Source organism: Castanea sativa, chromosome 6, assembly GCF_040712315.1.
Source record: "Castanea sativa cultivar Marrone di Chiusa Pesio chromosome 6, ASM4071231v1".
Taxonomy (NCBI): Eukaryota; Viridiplantae; Streptophyta; class Magnoliopsida; order Fagales; family Fagaceae; genus Castanea; species Castanea sativa.
Genome location: NC_134018.1, coordinates 8,510,107 through 8,527,999, shown reverse-complemented (window position 1 = coordinate 8,527,999; position 17,893 = coordinate 8,510,107). Strand labels below are relative to the sequence as shown.

Sequence of the window (17,893 nt, the reverse complement as noted above, 5' to 3'; positions counted from 1 at the left end):
GTGATAGTTTTATAGTAAATATTTTTTGAAAAATAATTCATTTTTTAGAAAATGTTAATACAAAATAGTATCAAAAGTTTTCTAAAATTATTAATTTGTTAAGTAAGAAATGCCCTAAGTCACACTTGAACAACACACAACCAACTTATTACATTATCGTATTATCCACAACCAAATCCCCACTCCGAATTGAATTGAAATTTGAAACATCAACGACAACAGTCACAACACTGACACGTACATAAAAAATCATTAAAAAAAAAAAAAAAACATAACTTGTCTCTCTCTCCCTCACTCTCTCTCTCTCTCTCTCTCTCTCTCTCTCACATGCTATCTTAATATTATTTTCCAAAAAAAAAAAAAAAAACCATAGAAAAAAGTCACGGTTTTGGCAGCCGATGGCGAATCTACCTCAATCGCTCTCCATGAACGCGCCGTTCGGAGGTCCGAGCGCGTCTGCCCCAGGCGCCGCCGGAGCTCCGCCCAGCAAGGACCGGAAAATGGCATCGGCCGAGCACTTGGTGCTCGACCTCAGTAACCCTGATCTTCGAGAGAACGCTCTCCTTGAACTCTCTAAGGTACCATAATCGCAAACCCTTCGATTTTTTTTTATCGCTTTTTTTTTTTTTTTTCAAAGTTGATTGCTTTATCTGATATATTGCTTATTAAAAATTAGGTCTTTATGTTCATTTTGTGTGTTTGGTAATGTGGAAGTTAGGGTTTTTGATTAGTTAGCTTTCTTTGACTGACCTGTGTTTGGTTGCTGGGAAAACTGATGAGAAGAGAAGAAAGTTGAATTTTTTTATATTTTAATTTGATTCTGATTGAGAAGATCGCCTCGTCTGAGTTAGATAGTTGCATTTATAGTGGAGATTTATTCTGTTGAGGGAGAAAGAGAAGGGCGGGGAGTTCAAATCAAAGTTGCTCTAGAAAAAAAAATATATAATATATATATAAAATTTCTTGGTTTAGATATTTGGTAGGACAAAAATTTCATCCAAAAATTCCTCCGAACAACCACGAGCTGATACAATGATCATCCACCTAAACTCTTAATCACATCATGTATTTGATAGTCGTTGGACCTGACTTGTTTAAATCATTTAATGTGTTGTGTTATTTAAAATACACGTAGATGGTCATCTAATGGCCGTGTAATGGGTAGGAGGAGATCCCTCTAAATTGGTTTGGAGAATTTATCCAATCCATTAAGACAAAGATTGAATTTTTGATGGATGCTTTAGATGGAAATGTTAAATTTGGCATGTTAGGTGTTCTGTTTTATGAAAAAAAGAATACCTAAACAAACAGTTGTATCATGTATGCAATCATGGTTTTGGGTTTGAATTTTTCAGCCGTGTTGGGAAATAGAGATTGTCATAAATGGCATGAACACATACCAAACAAGTAGACAACATGGGCCATAACCTCTAAATTGACATGATGGTCTCATTCATACTTGGTTTGAATTGGTTTTCGTATTTTATCTTGAAACGAGTAGGATGTAAATGACATCCAACATTGCATGCAATTTGCAGTATCGATTTGGAAAATTGTGGGGAGTGGGATGCTAGAATGGGAACCAAGCTGGTTTCTAGGCTTGATGGAGATGGTTTACAATATTTTGGATCGACTATCATAGGAGTCATTACACTACTTTATAATTGAAGAATCTGGATAATATGCTAATATCTAGAATATTTTTGATTGGTAAGTTTACACATGCACCTAGTGGGTTTTACCCACGACCTTACCTTTCACCCTTTCTTATGCAAAGAGGATACTTTTTGAACTAGATCTTGTTGGAATATGCTGACATTTAGATGCACCTTAAGAAGAAAACAGTTGTAATAGTGTTTGTTTAATATGACTGCATTAATCATCTAATTGGCTAACTCATTGGGATTGTACCTTTAATTACAGTTTGCTTCGACTGTAGAGGTGGTATCATTTTCTTCATTTTGGATACTAGGGTTGAGAAAATTGCGTTTAGGTATTTTCTTGGGTTTTCAAATTTAAAGTTAAAATGTGTGTTATAATCAACCTTTAAATGTTACATTTATGCCAATGTATCCTAAACTTTCAGTCAGTAGCATTGAATTTAAACTTTGATGTCAAAATTTCATTGCTATGGGCGATGGCCAAGAGAGAATTTTTTATCATGTTGGCAATTAGTGTCTCAATTGGGAAAATGTGAGGATCAAATGATTGGATATTTTTAATAACCTTGTTTCAGTGTTGTTTTCATCTGGATTTGCTTCATTCAAACCTTAGATACTCTTAAAGATTAACAACACATTGATTTCATTGGCAGTTAAATCAGTGTGTTGTTAGAAGCTAATAGGTAGTTAAATCAACACAACATATCTACCTCAAATATTAGTCACAAGCTAGCTTTAACTATCTCTTGTACCCAATGAAAAAGTGGGTTTTGAAACAAAGACCCCATCCTCCATTCTATTTTTGTTGATGAGGAGGTTCCATTTGAGCTAGAGCTCTTTTTTTGCACATCTCTGTTGTCATTAAACACGGTATTCACTCCCCACCCCTCAATTCTGAAATAGATAAAGGACGTTGTTATCTCCTGTAACTTGAAATTTTAAATTTGTCTCCTTAACTTGAATATGCCTAGAGACATGTGATTTTCCATAACCACTAGGATAAATTTACCTAGTAGTTTGATACTGATAGTACGCTGCAAGTGGTTTTGATATTGAGATTACGTGTGTACTTGTGCTTGTACAAGATGATTTCATATTTCTTTATCATAAAAGAAAAAAAATTGGACTTTATTGCCTAAAAAAACAATATAGATACTGTACTACTTGGATTTGTGCAATGACTGGTTTTGTTGAAATCTTTGTATGAAATATGCCCATGTTCTTTTCTTTGAATGGTTATGCAATTAAGCTGTTGTATGCTGTAATTATAAACTTCTGTCTGCCTTTGGTTTCATTTTTTAGAACAAGGAATTATTTCAAGATTTGGCTCCTTCCCTGTGGAATTCTTTTGGTACTATTGCTGCACTTATTCAGGTATGCCTAATTAATTTATGTTTGTTTTTTTTCTTTTTTTCTATTTTAGAAGAGAGAATTATTTCAAGATTTGGCTCCATTGTTGTGGAATTCTTTTGGTACTATTGCTGCACTTTTACAGGTATGCTCTTTATAATTGTCAATTTATTCTCATTGGTTTTAATTTCTTCTCTCTCTCTCCCTCTCAACCTGTTTTTCACAGTTGTTATAAATACATCTATCTTAGCATCTTATGTGTTTGGGATTATAAAATAGTTACCTCAAAATTTCTTCCAAGTTTGATAGCAAAATTTGATGGTTTCTGCTATCATACATAATTTTGCCGAGCTGTTACTGTATTGCCTGTTTATGATCATTAGCTGAAAAAAGTAAGGGTGAATATCAAAAAGTGGGGTGGGAAGGTATGACGGAGGACTAAGGCTGAATTATCTATGTTTATTGCTTTAAGATTATACTGCAGTTGGGTAGTTGATTTAAATGGTCAATCTTTATTGTCACTTCAGTTGCGGTTGTATATATCGATTTATTTGGGTAAAAATGTGTTTCAAATTGTTCTCCCCCCCCCCCCCCTTCTTCCCTCTTTAATAAGGATTTAACGTGTCAATTTGTTATCAATGAAAATATTTCATTGTGTATGTTGTCATTATATATTTGGCTTGTACATATTTCGTGTATATTGTTTGTCATTATATATAGATGTTTTCAGTGAAGAAGCAAAGTTATTTATTTGCTCTTGTGATTATGTATATTGCTTGCTTCTTTCTAGAAGTTGAATTATCCAAAATTGGATTTACTGACAGGGGATTATGATGTCCTTTCCATGATGTTGAGCCTTTTTCTACTTGCAGGAGATAGTTTATATATACCCTGTATTGTCACCACCAAATCTAACTCCTGCGCAATCAAATAGAGTTTGCAATGCTCTTGCACTTCTTCAGGTAAAATGTTTTCCACTAATTTTGGTTTGTCACTATTGTATGGACTTTATTTTTCATTTTCTTTGAGCTGACAATTGTAACATGAGCTTTAAATACTGATTTTTGAGTTTGATTGTTCAATTGTGATGATGAAGCACCTTTGACTTGATTAAATGTCAGTGCACATAATGTGGTCCTCACCCCTCACCTTAAATGGATCGAGAAGACTATGCCCACAAGTTGTTAGAGGAAGTAATTGATTGTTGTAGGTGGTTGAGCTGTTGTTGCTTATTGCATAAGACCATATGATTAATATCTTGACAAACAATTCTACAGAATGATAAACTCCCTCTTCAATGAACAACTTGTGCAATTGTAAAGTTCTTCTGCATGTATTGCTGTGAATTTTGACAAAATATGCTTTGGTTTTCTGTATTTTAGATATGATAGCCATGCCACTTTTTTTTTTTTTTTGGTCTTTCATTCCTCCCTCATTGTGGAAATTACCTGCCTAATCTAGTAGAGGAAAAATGCATGTTGCAATTGTTGCTGTTTTTATTAAATCGTTATATATAGGTCATGCTGATGCTTTGTGTTCTTTTCGTTTTTTTCTTACAGTGTGTAGCCTCTCACCCTGACACAAGGATGTTGTTCCTCAATGGTAATTTATTGATATCTTTAACATGCGAATACTTTTTTACCCACTTCAATCTGGTCTTATATTCTTGATGCAATTGCATAACATGTGAGAACAAAATTATTTGTTTTGATTCTATGTGGAAGTCTTTAATAGTGTTATATAGAGGTTCGTTCATTTGCATTTTCCACATGTTGCATACAAAATCCCAGTAGTATCTGGTGTACCCTATAAATGAGATCAACTACAGTTAAATTATGGGGTGCAGCTAAGCTGATGGTTGGGTTGGAAAATGATTGGGGGATGGGCCTTTTTTTTTTTGGGGGGGGGGGGGGGGGGGGGCGGTAACTTCTCTCTTGTTAGTCTTATTAGATAATATTTTTTTGATGAAACCCATAACAAAAGTTGATTCTTCCATTCTGCTAGTAGTTTCTTTCTTCCACTTACGTAAAAAAAATTCCTTCCACCAAGGTCATGTGTCCAATTATTAGGGTGTAATGGTTTGTGACTGAATGACTGCTACAAGGTTATATATATATTCTCACTATTGATAAAGTGATCAAGAAGGCCTTAACTTTAATAGGCTGGTGCTGCTTTTGTTGGTGTAGCGGGGAAACAATGGATCATGTATTGCTATACTGCAAGCTTTGTGGGGTGAAGTTTTTATCATGTTTGGTGTCCAGTGGGTGATGCCTTTTTTGAGTGGTGTTGGGTTTGGGGTTTTACTCATTGTACTTCTATATTTGAGTTTCATTCTTCTCTTAGCTTTGATGGTTGATTGACGTAGGACAAATTAGGGGAATTTGTTTAGATGTGTTTGTGGTGGGCTTAGGGTTAGGAGAACTTGTAGATCTAGGTTTAAAATTGTTAAAGAAGGGTTATAGGATTGTGTTAGGAAATAAAAAGTGGTTTGATGAGTTATTTAACGGCTATTTGGTAAAAGAAAGCAAGTGGGGATCTGCCGATCTAGGTTTTGATATGTAAAAGAAAAGGGTTGAACTTGGGGTTGTAAGGAAGAAGGAAAAGGGAGAATTTTATGGTGTTTAAGAGCTGTATGAACAGTACCCGTGAACATATTTTTAAAAAGAGAAGAAGAAAAGAGAGAGAAGAGAAAAAGAGAAAAGAACCAACAAAGGCCAATGTACCTCTATGCTTAAAACATTCCAAAACTTGAACATCTTGTACATGGAACCTTTTGCTTATAGTAAATTAATAACGTTCACCATTATTGCTTAAAAACTAAAGAAATAGAGAAAATTTTGACCTTTTATTCATAAAAAGATTATCTGCTGGCAGGTTCATAAGAGTCACATGTTATGATTATTTATGGACAGGTTTCAAGAAATGATTCGTTCAACTGACCTTTTTTTCCTTTGCAGCTCATATACCATTGTATCTGTACCCCTTCCTAAATACAACGAGCAAGTTAAGGCCATTTGAGTACTTGAGACTGACTAGCTTAGGTGTCATTGGTGCCTTAGTAAAGGTATTTCATGCTTGCTGAAATTGTTTGAACTCATGGTCATTCTTGTTTTATTTCAGTTGATAGTGATATGTGATTTTGGAGTTGTATGATTGTATCATGTTCAAACAGATATTAAATTCTGAATAGAATATTGACATCCAATTCTTAGCTAGTACTTAGGGTGCGTTTGTTTTGACAGTAAACCAATTCCGGAAAATATTTTCAGGAAATGAGAATATTTTCGGGAAAGGAAAATATTTTTAGATGTTTGGTGGCATTTTAAAAAAAACTTTGGAAAATATTTTCAAGTGTTTGGTAATATTATGAAAATGCAAATTTTTTACTGATTTTTCACATTTTCTCAACCATTTTCTCACATTCCAAACAAATTTTATAATAAAACATTAAAATCCATGAACTTCTAAACAAACAAAAATCAAATCACCGGCCAAATCAAATTGAGAGAGGGAGGTGAGACAGGGAGGAGGAAGAGTGAGATCGGTGGGGAGGGTTTCTCGCCGGCGCGATCACGCGCGTCGATCTCGCCCGGCGCGATCTCGGGAGGAGGAAGAGTGAGATCGGTGGGGAGGGTTTCTCGCCGGCGCGATCACGCGCGTCGATCTCGCCCGGCGCGAGCTCGACCGCGCGAGATCGCGCCTCGATCTCGCCCGGCGCAAGCTCGCCGGCGAGCCTTTGGGTTGAGGACAGCGTGATCTTGGCTTCCCGGCGATCTCCCTCTAGCTCTCTCTCTCTTTCTGGTGTGGTTGTTGCTCTCTCCCTCTCCTTCTCTTTCTCTGTGTTTTCCAACGGAAAACTCAATTTGAAGGTAAAATACACATGGAAATTATTTTCCGGGTGGGGAGGGTCTGTTTTACGGTCAACGCTTCCTCTTTTCCGTTTGACCAAAATTTCCGGTGTTGCCAAACACCCGCAAATGCTGAAAACATTTTCCGGAATTGGTTTACTGTCAAAACAAACGCACCCTTAGGCGTAATGCAATATGATATCTGAGAATAAAATATTGTAACCTAATGTATGCCCTGGCCCATATTGATGAAATTCTTGCATCCAATGCTTGGATGTTCGCTTAACTGCCAATTTAGTGTAACTTTGATGTGTCTGAAATCCATTTATTTTCTGCTTAATCCACAAAGAAACGGATGTACAAAACGGTAACATATTTGATTTTTCTATAAGCAATTTAGATGGATTCTTGTGATTATGGTGGAGCTGATAAAGAATAACCTATATTTTGCTCCATTTCATTTATTTTATTTCAGATATTCTTCATCCCTAAGCCCTAAAAAAAATTCAGATATGTTTTGTATATAATTGATTGTTAGCCTTGTCCTATATTGTTGGTTCTCTATTCCATTTTGGGGAGTCCCAAAAGATATCCATCTTTGAAAAGTCAATGGGTACAAATATTGATAACTTTCTTATCATTTACTTTTAAAAAGTCAATATCCCTCTTTTTATTAGAGTTTAAATTAATGAGTGTAGATTTGGAAATGAATACTTTTTATTTGAAAGGCAATGCATTTTATGATGTTCCCTAAAAAAGTACAATTTTCTAAACAAAACCACCAATATGGGACAGAGGGAGTTCCATATTAATACCTAGTTGCAGTTTTGCTCATACTCCCCCTTTTTGCGTACACCTCTCTCTCTCTCTCTCTCTCTCTCACACACACACACACACAGATTGATATATTGTGTTTCATAGTAACTAGCATTTCTATGCCATGGCTCATATATCTGTTACTCTTGGACTTTTTTTTTTTAAAGTGCTCTTTCTTTTTCTCTTCCCAGGTTGATGATACAGAAGTTATCAGCTTCCTCCTCTCAACAGAAATCATTCCACTCTGCTTGCGCACCATGGAAATGGGCAGTGAATTATCAAAAACAGTTGAGTTTCCTGATTTATTTCTCTAGACTTCACTAACTAGACAGTCTTGAGCATGAGGTGGCCTTTTAGAGTTTTAAATCTGCATCTCATTTGTTCCTGATAGTCTTGGCATATTGCACATATGGCATATTGAAAATCAATGAAAACCAAAATTTGTTCCCTTTTTTTTCTTTTCATTTTAAATTATTATTTCTACATTAATCTTGTCTCTGATGGGTGTTGCTGCCAAGCTGCACAGGAGGCACAGGTTTAGGATTACCTATGAAACTTTTAAGTGATGAAATATATGCCAGAAATGGACACACATTTCTTGCTCATCAACATTTCTAACTGTTTAAGTCAGTCATTGAACTTGTCTTCTTGTCATCTTTTGCCTAATTAACAAGGCCATGTCCAAAGTACTTGTTATCATATTTTAAGGTTCTTAAATATCTGACAAGTTTTTTGATGGCAGGTTGCAACATTTATAGTTCAAAAAATTCTGTTGGATGATGTGGGCTTGGATTATATCTGTACCACAGCGGAACGGTTTTTTGCTGTAGGTAGAGTTTTGGGGAACATGGTTGCAGCCCTTGCTGAACAACCCTCGTCCCGTCTTTTGAAACATATTATTCGATGCTATCTTCGTTTGTCTGACAATCCAAGGTTGGTTAAATAGATTGCAATTCCTGTTCTCAAATTATGCTGCCACATCCTTCTCCTGCATCAAAATTTTTTTAAAGGGAAATGTTCTTTGATTTTTATGTTGCAGGGCTTGTGATGCATTAAGAAGTTGCCTTCCTGACATGTTAAGAGATGCTACCTTCAGTAGTTGCCTCCGTGTAAGTCCACCCCACCCCCCCCCAACCGATTTCATTCCTAAAGTAGGTTTTGTTATTTTGTGAAGTTGTCATGAGGGTCTTGTGGAGAAGGTTAGTTTTTAGCCTTGTATGTATTGTTTTCAAGGCAAAAATGCAAAACTAGAGTCTTTTAGCTTTTGTCATTTCAGTCCTTTAACTTTAAATTTTGTCATTTCAGTCTTCTAAGTTTCAATTTTTGTTAGTGTAGTATTTTGTTAGGTTTCAATTACTATTGCTGTTAAGTTTGACCATTTTTTTTAAAAAATAATTTTTGTAATTAAAAGAAAAAAAAAAAAAAAAAAAAGCTGTAAAAAAAGGGAACCCTGACATACTCTAGTATTGACCTTAGAACGAACCAATTTACTTAAAAAATTATAAGCACATGGCACACAGTGATTGGTACAGGTGGATTAAAAAAAATTTGGTGAGACAAAATTAGTACCTAAAACTGAAACCCAGAGACGAGACGTCATAGACACAGTTCCACCCGCAACCGACGACGGAGTGCTAAGTCTAATCCCCTTTCTCTTTCTCATTCTCTGATTTTTTTGGATAAAACTTTGAACCGAAGCGGCTTTGGAAATAATTATGGCACAAAGGAGTCATTGCCACAATCAACCTCAAGGGAAGATCAGTGTTATCTCACTATCCCTCTCCCCTTTTGGCAATGGGTTGTTTGTGTAAATCTAATCCAGAGGAGAAAGGTCAGCAATCTTCATGTTGTGCACCGCCAGAAAAGCACATTCCTGCTGAACAAAAACAAATTAAACGGACTTTTTCCGTTTCCACCAGTTTTGATTTCAGAGGAAGGGGTACAACGTTGTTCCCCTTGCATTTTTTTTTACAGTTTTTTTTTTCTTTTAATTGCAAAATTTATTATTTTTTTTAAAATGGTCAAACTTAACAGCAATAGTAACTGAAACCTAACAGAATAACACATTGACAAAAATTGAAACTTAGAGGACTGAAATGACAAAACTTAAAGTTAGAGGACTGAAATGACAAAAGCTAAAAGTTAGAGGGTCAATTTTGCATTTTTGCCTATTTTCAATTGAGCTTTATTGGTAGCTATGATTGTAAACACAAACGCAATTATCATGTTTTGAATGGACATGGTAACACCTTTTGTCGTATGCACGGGGACAATGATTAAGTATATATGTTATCTTTCTTGTTACCTTTAAAGAAGAAAAAAAAAAGGGTGGTTAGTGTTTCTGCATTCAGAAAAAAACATAGATGGCAAAACAATTGAGAGAATTTGACTGGTTGCTAGTTTCTTGACCAAAAGCAAATCACTTAATTCTGCTTATTTTTATTTTTATTTTACTTCTCCCTGTTGTTTGCTTATTTTCCAATTTCATGATTTTCATTTATGCTTCCAGGAAGATCCCACAACAAGGAGGTGGCTGCAACAGTTGCTTCACAATGTTGGAGGAAACCGGGTTCCTTCACTACAGGCCGGAGCAGGATTTGATCATATGATGGTGAACTAATAAACATTGTGCAATGTTTTGACCGGCTTCTCATATGTTTTTTTTTTTTAATCCCTGCTCCTGATTGGGTAGCATAGGGAGAGTCGCCTATCTATCTTTTCTTTTGTTTTTTGATAACCGGTTATCTCTTTAATTTAATTTAATGGCTCTAACTAGCGATTTTTATCTTGTAATTAGTTAAACAGAATCCAGTTTGATTATCCTTGTTAGTCTGTAAGCAAATTATGTATCTTCTATGTAGTTCTTAATGAATGTTGTGGAAAAAAAATTTCGTCTGTTAATTTATAAGCAAGACATACAGTCTCTCTTAACAAAGTTCTGCTGGTTGGGTTGTGGATTATAAACTCTACAAAGGCCTCGTCTTTTGCATCTCCTTACCTGCTTGTCAGATATCAGCGTAGCCTTTCTTGCCATTCTCCTTCACCCCGAACAGTATAATTTAAGGGGCCTAACCAGAGTGTTTCATTCCGTTTAGTTTATTGAGATGTTTTGCAATTGCTCTTCCCTCATGGGAAATAAAAATAACCATTGTACATCTCTTTCTATCCCGATGAAGTGGCATGTTTAATGTTTATATATTGTGATTGGTATATAATAATAAAAAAAGTAGTGTTGATAGTTGTTTATGTGAAAAAGATTTTACATCAATAATTACTTATGATCTTAACGAATTGGAAGACACCAACTTGCAAGGTGAAAGACGCTAACTTAGGTTGTTTTCTATCTATTTTTTTTTTTTTAATTCATAAAATAAATAAAATAAAAAACCTGTGATCTTAAACAATTTTTAGAAAAAGAATTGCGAAAGCATTATTAGAAATTAATATATGAATTAAGTAATGAATTGGGAAATGCTTATTCATTCTTATCCAAAACTCTAAGACACTACATGTTAAGGGATTAGAGCATTTCCAGGAGTTAAACTTGCTCCATTTTGTATGTGTTTTTTTAATTATACCTTTTAATAGACTCTCTATCTCTTTTCTATCCCTTTCAACATTGTTTCTTTAATATTCCTTTGTTATTTTTATTTTATATATATATATAATATTTCTATATTAATTCCTAATGGTTATATTATTAAAATCTCCCCCAATAGTTGCATTTCTCAGGGAAATTTGCCATTTAACCTGATTTTAGCAACTATTTCGTTAGTTGGCAGATTTTTGAAATATTAGTAAACTAGCATTACAAGCCTTAGAGGCTTGTGTTCAGTGAAGAAACTTTGAGTCTTAGAGACTCAAGTTCTAAGCTGATGTGGAAGAAAAAAATCCACGTGGAACTTGAGTCTTAAAGACTCAAGTTCCTCATACCAGCAAAACCAATAAATTTTCCATCTCCTTGAACCTCTCACCCAGCTCCTACCTTCGTTCTTCTCAGAAACACCAGGAACCATTGCCTTCATTCTTCACCCTAGCCACTGCCTACGTTCTACTCAAAACCCCCCAAAAACCATTGCCTTTGATCTTCTCAGAAACCCCAAGCTTCGATCTTTTTGGCGTGGGCGTTGATGGTTGCTTAAGAAGAACGAAGTAGTGGGTAGGGCGTGAGTGTTGATGGTTGCTTGAGAAGAACGAAGCAGAACAATGACAAAATCTTTACGAAACTTGAGTCTCTAAGGCTTGAATTCTACTTGGATTACTACTCTACATCAGTGTTGCCAACATATAGAACTCAAGTCTCTAAGACTTGAGTTCTTCACCGAACTTGGGCCTTTAAAGCTCAAGATACTAATTTCCTATTTAGTTTCAAAAACGTGTTTACTAACGAAATAATTTCTAAAATTATGTTAAATGACAAATTTCATCCATATTTTCCAATCAAATTATGTTAGTGTTTATATATGATGGGTATATATATATATACACAAAAAAAAAGTAGTGTTGATAGTTGGTTTATGTGAAATTTTTTTTTACACCAGTCATTACTTATGATCTTAACTAATTGGAAGATACCAACTTGCAAGGTGTCACTATGGTTACACTAAGGTGAAAAACACTAACTTAGGTTGTCCTTTATTCATTTTTTCTATTCATAAAAAAATAAAAATAAAAATATTGTGATCTTAACCATTTTTAGAAAAAGAGTTGCAAAAGCATTATTAGCAATTTATAAATGAATTGAGAAATACTTGGACACAGCTTTTAAATGGTATATTTTTCATTCTTCAAATAAATCCAAAACTCTAAGACACTATACGGTAAGGGATTAGAGCATTTCCAGGAGAGTTAAACTTACACCATTTTGTATGTGTTTTTTTAATTATACTTTCTAATAGATTTTTTTGTCTCTTTTCTATCCTATTTAAACATTGTTTCTTTAATCTTCCTTTGTTATTTTTATTTATTTTAATATTTCTATATTAATTCTCAATGGTTATATTTTTAAAATCTCCCCCAATAGTCATATTTCCCAAGGAAATTTGTAATTTAACATAATTTTAGGAACTATTTCATTAGTTAACAATTTTTTGAAATATTTTAGTAAACTAGCATCTTAAGCCTCTAAGACTTAAGTTCAGTGAAGAAACTTGAGTCTTAAAAACTCAAGTTCTAAGTTAATGTGGAAGAAAAAATCCACATGAAACTCAAATCTTTGAGACTCGAGTTCCTCGTACCAGCAAAACCAAACCTAACAAATTTTCCCATCTCCTTGAACCTCTCACCCTTGCCTTCGTTCTTCTCAGAAACACCAAGAACCACTACCTTCGTGCTTCACCCTCGCCACTACCTTCATTCTTTTCTAAAACCCCAAGAACCAATGCCTTCGACCTTCTCAAAAACCCCAACCTTCAATCTTCTGGGTGTGGGTGTTGATGGTTGCTTAAGAAGAATGAAGCAGAGGGTGGGGCATGAGTGTTGATGGTTGCTTGAAAAAAATGAAGTAGAAAAATGACAACACCTTTACAGAACTCTCTAAGCTTGAATTCTATGTAGATTACAATTCCATACCTATGTTGCCAGCCCATAGAACTCGAATTTTCAAGACTCGAATTTTTTCACGAAACTTGAACCTCTAAAGCTCAAAATGCCAATTCCCTAAATAGTTTAAAAAACGTACTTACTAACAAAATAATTTCTAAAATTATGTTAAATGTCAAATTTCATCCTTATTTTCAAATCAAATTTTACAAACAATTATATTTTTCAAGTCTCCCAACAGTCATATTTCCCATCTGTCTTTTTATTGTTATTTTATATATATATATATATTGTCTCATGTTCAATTTTTTTACAACCGTCATATTACAAAACCGCGAAAGAAAGAATTGTACCAGATTTATAACAGCCAAGGAATTAGATCAGACTCACTGAACAACAAATTCATGTCCTGTGTCCTTGACTTCAAACTCAAAGAAAGCACGCGTCTCAGACACTCTCTCTCTGCCACGTGCCCTGTCTTTTACATGAGTTCAGTAAAATGTCACAGCCTCACGCAACAAAACGCGCGTCTCACCACGCGCTGTTAATCTTATTCCTATAACTATTCGTAATCATTCCTCAGCTAGGAGGGACTCCTGAAATTGTAGGAACTAGAAAGAAACTATATATATATATGCATGTATAGTGTATACGGAGAGAGTCCCTTTTTCCATAAAAGCAAAATGAAGAACGCAATGGATTTGGATCCTCAGCTTGATATCTCCACACACTGGTGTCCCGATCTCTACAATCTCCCTATGCCCTCAGTCTCACCTTTCCTCTACACAATTCCCACCGCCACCGCCACCTCACTGTCCTCCTCCTCCTCCTCCTCCTCCTCCTCACCGCCGTCCACATCCGGTGGTGCTGCTGATGACATGGCATCTTCGATAAGATCCGTGGAAGAAATCCTCTCCTACAGCTTCAAAGACAAGACGCTTCTAGAAGAAGCACTCACTCACTCTTCCTACAACAACGGCGAGTCGTTCAAGTCCTACCAGCGCCTCGAGTTCGTCGGCGACGCCGTGCTCGGGCTCGCTCTCAGCAATTACGTCTTCCTGGCTTACCCTAACCTCGAGCCTGGACATCTCTCGTCTCTACGCGCCGCCAATATCAGCACCGAGAAACTCGCTCGCGTCGCCGTCCGCCATGGACTCCACCGCTTTATCAGACACAATGCTGCCTCTCTTCATGATAAGGTCAAAACAAAGCTTCCAACTTTTTTTTCTTTTTAAATTTATTTATTTATTAGTTTTTTTTTGTAGTGTTAATGTTTTATTTTCTTTTATTTTTTTCCTTAGGATTAGTTATTTTTCGTACGTTATTCTGAATTTATTGTCTACTACAATGCTTAAATTCATTGGTTAGCTAGCTTCTAATATTAAAGTTTTTAATATTAACAGTTAAAGTCTTGACGCTTGAATAAAAGATTTGGGTTGGTGTACGCCAAAAACTGAGGGGTGATTTAGTCTGATTATAATGAATCGTTAACGGATATAATAAGTTGAAACTGTCTCAAAAAAAAAAAAAAAAAAAAAAAAGTGAGAAATTTTGTTTGTGTTTGTATGTATGTATGCGTTAATTTTTGTTCTTGAATTTTGGTCCAAGTTCAAGTCTCTCGGGTTGTAATTTTTTTTTTTTTAAATCAATTTTATTTATTCAAAACCTTTTACTTTACAATTTATTAAAATGGTAAGTTGAGATTAGAGTAACTCTGCTTTCACATGGATCTACTGCTCACTGTCATTCTATTATACACCAATCACAACAAGCCACATCAGCAATTGTGAAAAACAAAAATTGTCTTTCTAGATTTATTGATTCAATTTTATTTGGGGGATGCCAATTTTTGTGGGAGAAGGAAGTGCAACTTGAGCTATAGAGGTCATTGGTTTAAAAAAAATTTAAAAAGTACCAGTCTCCTCTTTCCATTTATGCACACGTAGTTTAAGTTGCATATACTGTTTAAAAAGTGGCACATTGAAATATTGAGGTGTTGCAGAATAAATTTATGAGCAAAATGATGGAAGTACACCATCAATACTTTTATAAAAAAAATTTAGGATAGAATTGTAATTTTTGAATGCGGGGGTATGAGGAAAGTGTATTTTAAATTATAAGTATTCGATTAAACAATTTTCTAGATGTGGGAGAGGATGCTTGTGTTCGTAAACTTTTTGTCTTCTTTGTCACTAGAAATTTTAGGTTTTGAGTAATGAGTTTTTAGTGACCTTTTTTTATAGCGGAATTTGTCTGAAGGAAAGTGTTTTCTTTTTTGGCAATCATGACAAATATTGTCTCTTATTTGTTTGGTGCAAATAACTAAATATTTTATGACTATGGCAGTGGAGGCTTATATTTTTCTAATAAAAAGCAATGAATTGAAGTCATCCTCTGAATGTGAATAAACAGTGTGTATGACTCTTTAAGAGTTTATAAGTGAATTTTCTGATGAGGATCCGTATATTTTGGATTTATTTTTGGTTAAATTTTTTTTAAAATTTGAGCAAAGATTGGTTCTTGATTTGTTCTATGCAAATGGTTTTGTGTTATTTCTATAGGTTAAAGAGTTTGCTGATGTGGTCAGTCAGGAGGACGATACAGTTGTATATGGTGGATCAGTAAAAGCCCCAAAGATTCTTGCTGACATTGTGGAGTCTGTGGCAGCAGCTATATATCTTGATCTCAATCTTGACCTACAACAATTATGGGTGGTGTGTATTTAACTCATCTTTTCTTATTTGGCAAAAATGATGTCTTTTTTATTATCTTGTTTTGGACTTTTAGTGTCTATCTCTATGTTGATATAGAATTCATCTTTGGTTGTTTTATATTTGAAGATCTTTAGGGCTCTCTTGGAACCTATTGTCACACTTGAAGACTTGCAACAACAACCACAGCCTGTCACGATGCTGTTTGAGTTGTGTCAGAAGCAAGGGAAGCAAGTCAACGTTAAGTATAGGAGGACTGGGGCAAAGAATGTTGCAACTGTATATGTCGACGGTAGGTTTATTGCCGCAGGTTCTTCTGAGAAGAAGGAAACTGCAAAGCTTAATGCAGCAAGGCAAGCTTTGCTCAAGTTATCAGAATCTATGCCGACTAACTTTGGGAGGTTAGATTTTTCTTTTGGGCTTAATAAGTCATTTGAGATTGATGGAGCGAAGCAAAAGTTACATGAGCTTTGTGGCAAGAAAAAGTGGCCTAAGCCTATTTACAGGTATGAGCTTCTTATTATGAGCAGTGACGAATTAGAAAGTATATATCTATATATATATTTGTGTGTGTGCCTCCAGTGTGTGAGTGTGTTCTGAATTATTTGATGACAAGCCTGTTAATTTTGTGAGTTGAACCACAATTAAGCCTTCTGTATTCTCTCTCCCCCTCCCTCCTTCCCTCCTCTCTCTTTCCCATAGTTTATGATTTATAATTTCATAAGGATGGTATGGAATGTTTTGAAGAGCTAGATTACGGGGTTTACAATGACTGGAACCAGGAATACTGATCTCTATGGCATGTCAAATGAACATAAACTAGTAGGCTTTGTAGTTTGTTCTATTGGCTTGTGGGCACTCACACCTTCATTACAGTGTTTAATTTTGCAATGAAATGCTTTTTTTAATCTCCTCCATGTGTGTACTGTCAAACCACCACCTATTTTGGATATAAAATTTTTCATTGCCTTTCTTCTTCTCAAGTATTCACTGTTTTTTCAAATTCTCACTTTCATATCTATATTGTAAAAAATTGAATCTAAATGTACCTTTGCTATAACTTGCAGCCTTGAGAAGGATGAGGGTCCACCACACAACAAGAAATATGTTTCATCAGTTCAAATACCAACAGTAGATGGTATTTTATACATAGAGGGAGATGAAAAGTCAAGAGTAAAGGAAGCACAAAATTCTGCAGCTTCCTTGATTATCCGTGCCTTACAAGAATCTAATTATCTATGATGCGGCTCCTTTTTTAGAAGAATATCAGTTATGATGGTTAGGTTTAATTTAGAAGAATATCAGTGAAGAACAGTAGGAATGGTTAGGTGAATGGCTATAGCTAAAATACATGGATTGGAGGGGCTTTTTTCTTTTTTATATTTTGGATCATGGCTTTGGGGCTTATTCATCAATATGAGATGGAATCATGGAATACCTTATGGTATTGCAAGCAGACCCATGTGATGTAGGGGTTAAATGAATTATGTTCATTTGATTGCAAGGGCATGATTAGTTTGTGCCAGCAGATTTTTAACTAAAATGTACCTATTTAACATTTTAACAATTAACATTAACATTACAGTATAAAGTGAAAGTTCCATCATATGTATCAGCCAATCTCATTGTTGTATGCAACCTAGTTGATTGCTTGCTTTTTGTCTCTTAATGCCAAAGCTGCTTGTATTCTCTATGGTTGCTTTGTTCTCCCTGTACTAATTTGGGAAGGTACTTTCTTTTTTTTGAGGAAATTTTTGGGAAGGTACTTTATATGCATCGGATGAGCTTTGTATACTTAAAACGCAGTTATTTTGAAAAGGTTGATCATTCTTTTGCACAGCTGCACACAGTTTTGCACCTTTATCAAGAGCTAAATTTGTTGATATTATTGTGATTCCATAATATTTTTGTCTGATCAGATCAGTATTGTACATATGGCATATTGAAAATCAATGAAACCCAAAAT

General features: G+C 35.0%; 2 protein-coding genes across 3 annotated transcripts; both read left to right on the top strand.

The window, feature by feature from the left end:
• Positions 1-244: 244 nt before the first annotated feature.
• LOC142640813 (uncharacterized) lies at positions 245-10,576 on the top strand. Of its 2 annotated transcripts, none has more exons than XM_075815087.1 (9): positions 245-578; positions 2,964-3,035; positions 3,884-3,973; positions 4,571-4,613; positions 5,969-6,075; positions 7,867-7,962; positions 8,418-8,608; positions 8,715-8,784; positions 10,185-10,576. In XM_075815087.1, the coding sequence occupies exons 1-9, from the start codon at positions 399-401 to the stop codon at positions 10,293-10,295; spliced, it is 960 nt and encodes a 319-aa protein (XP_075671202.1). In that variant the 5' UTR covers positions 245-398; the 3' UTR covers positions 10,296-10,576. The 2 variants fall into 2 exon arrangements, with proteins under 2 accessions (XP_075671202.1, XP_075671203.1); XM_075815088.1 differs by lacking the exon at positions 2,964-3,035 and adding an exon at positions 3,085-3,156 and having other exon boundaries at positions 278-578.
• Positions 10,577-13,785: 3,209 nt separating this feature from the next.
• On the top strand, positions 13,786-17,547 carry LOC142640359 (ribonuclease 3-like protein 2). Its single transcript, XM_075814420.1, has 4 exons — positions 13,786-14,415; positions 15,778-15,930; positions 16,057-16,433; positions 16,995-17,547. The coding sequence occupies exons 1-4, from the start codon at positions 13,855-13,857 to the stop codon at positions 17,167-17,169; spliced, it is 1,266 nt and encodes a 421-aa protein (XP_075670535.1). The 5' UTR covers positions 13,786-13,854; the 3' UTR covers positions 17,170-17,547.
• Positions 17,548-17,893: the final 346 nt, after the last annotated feature.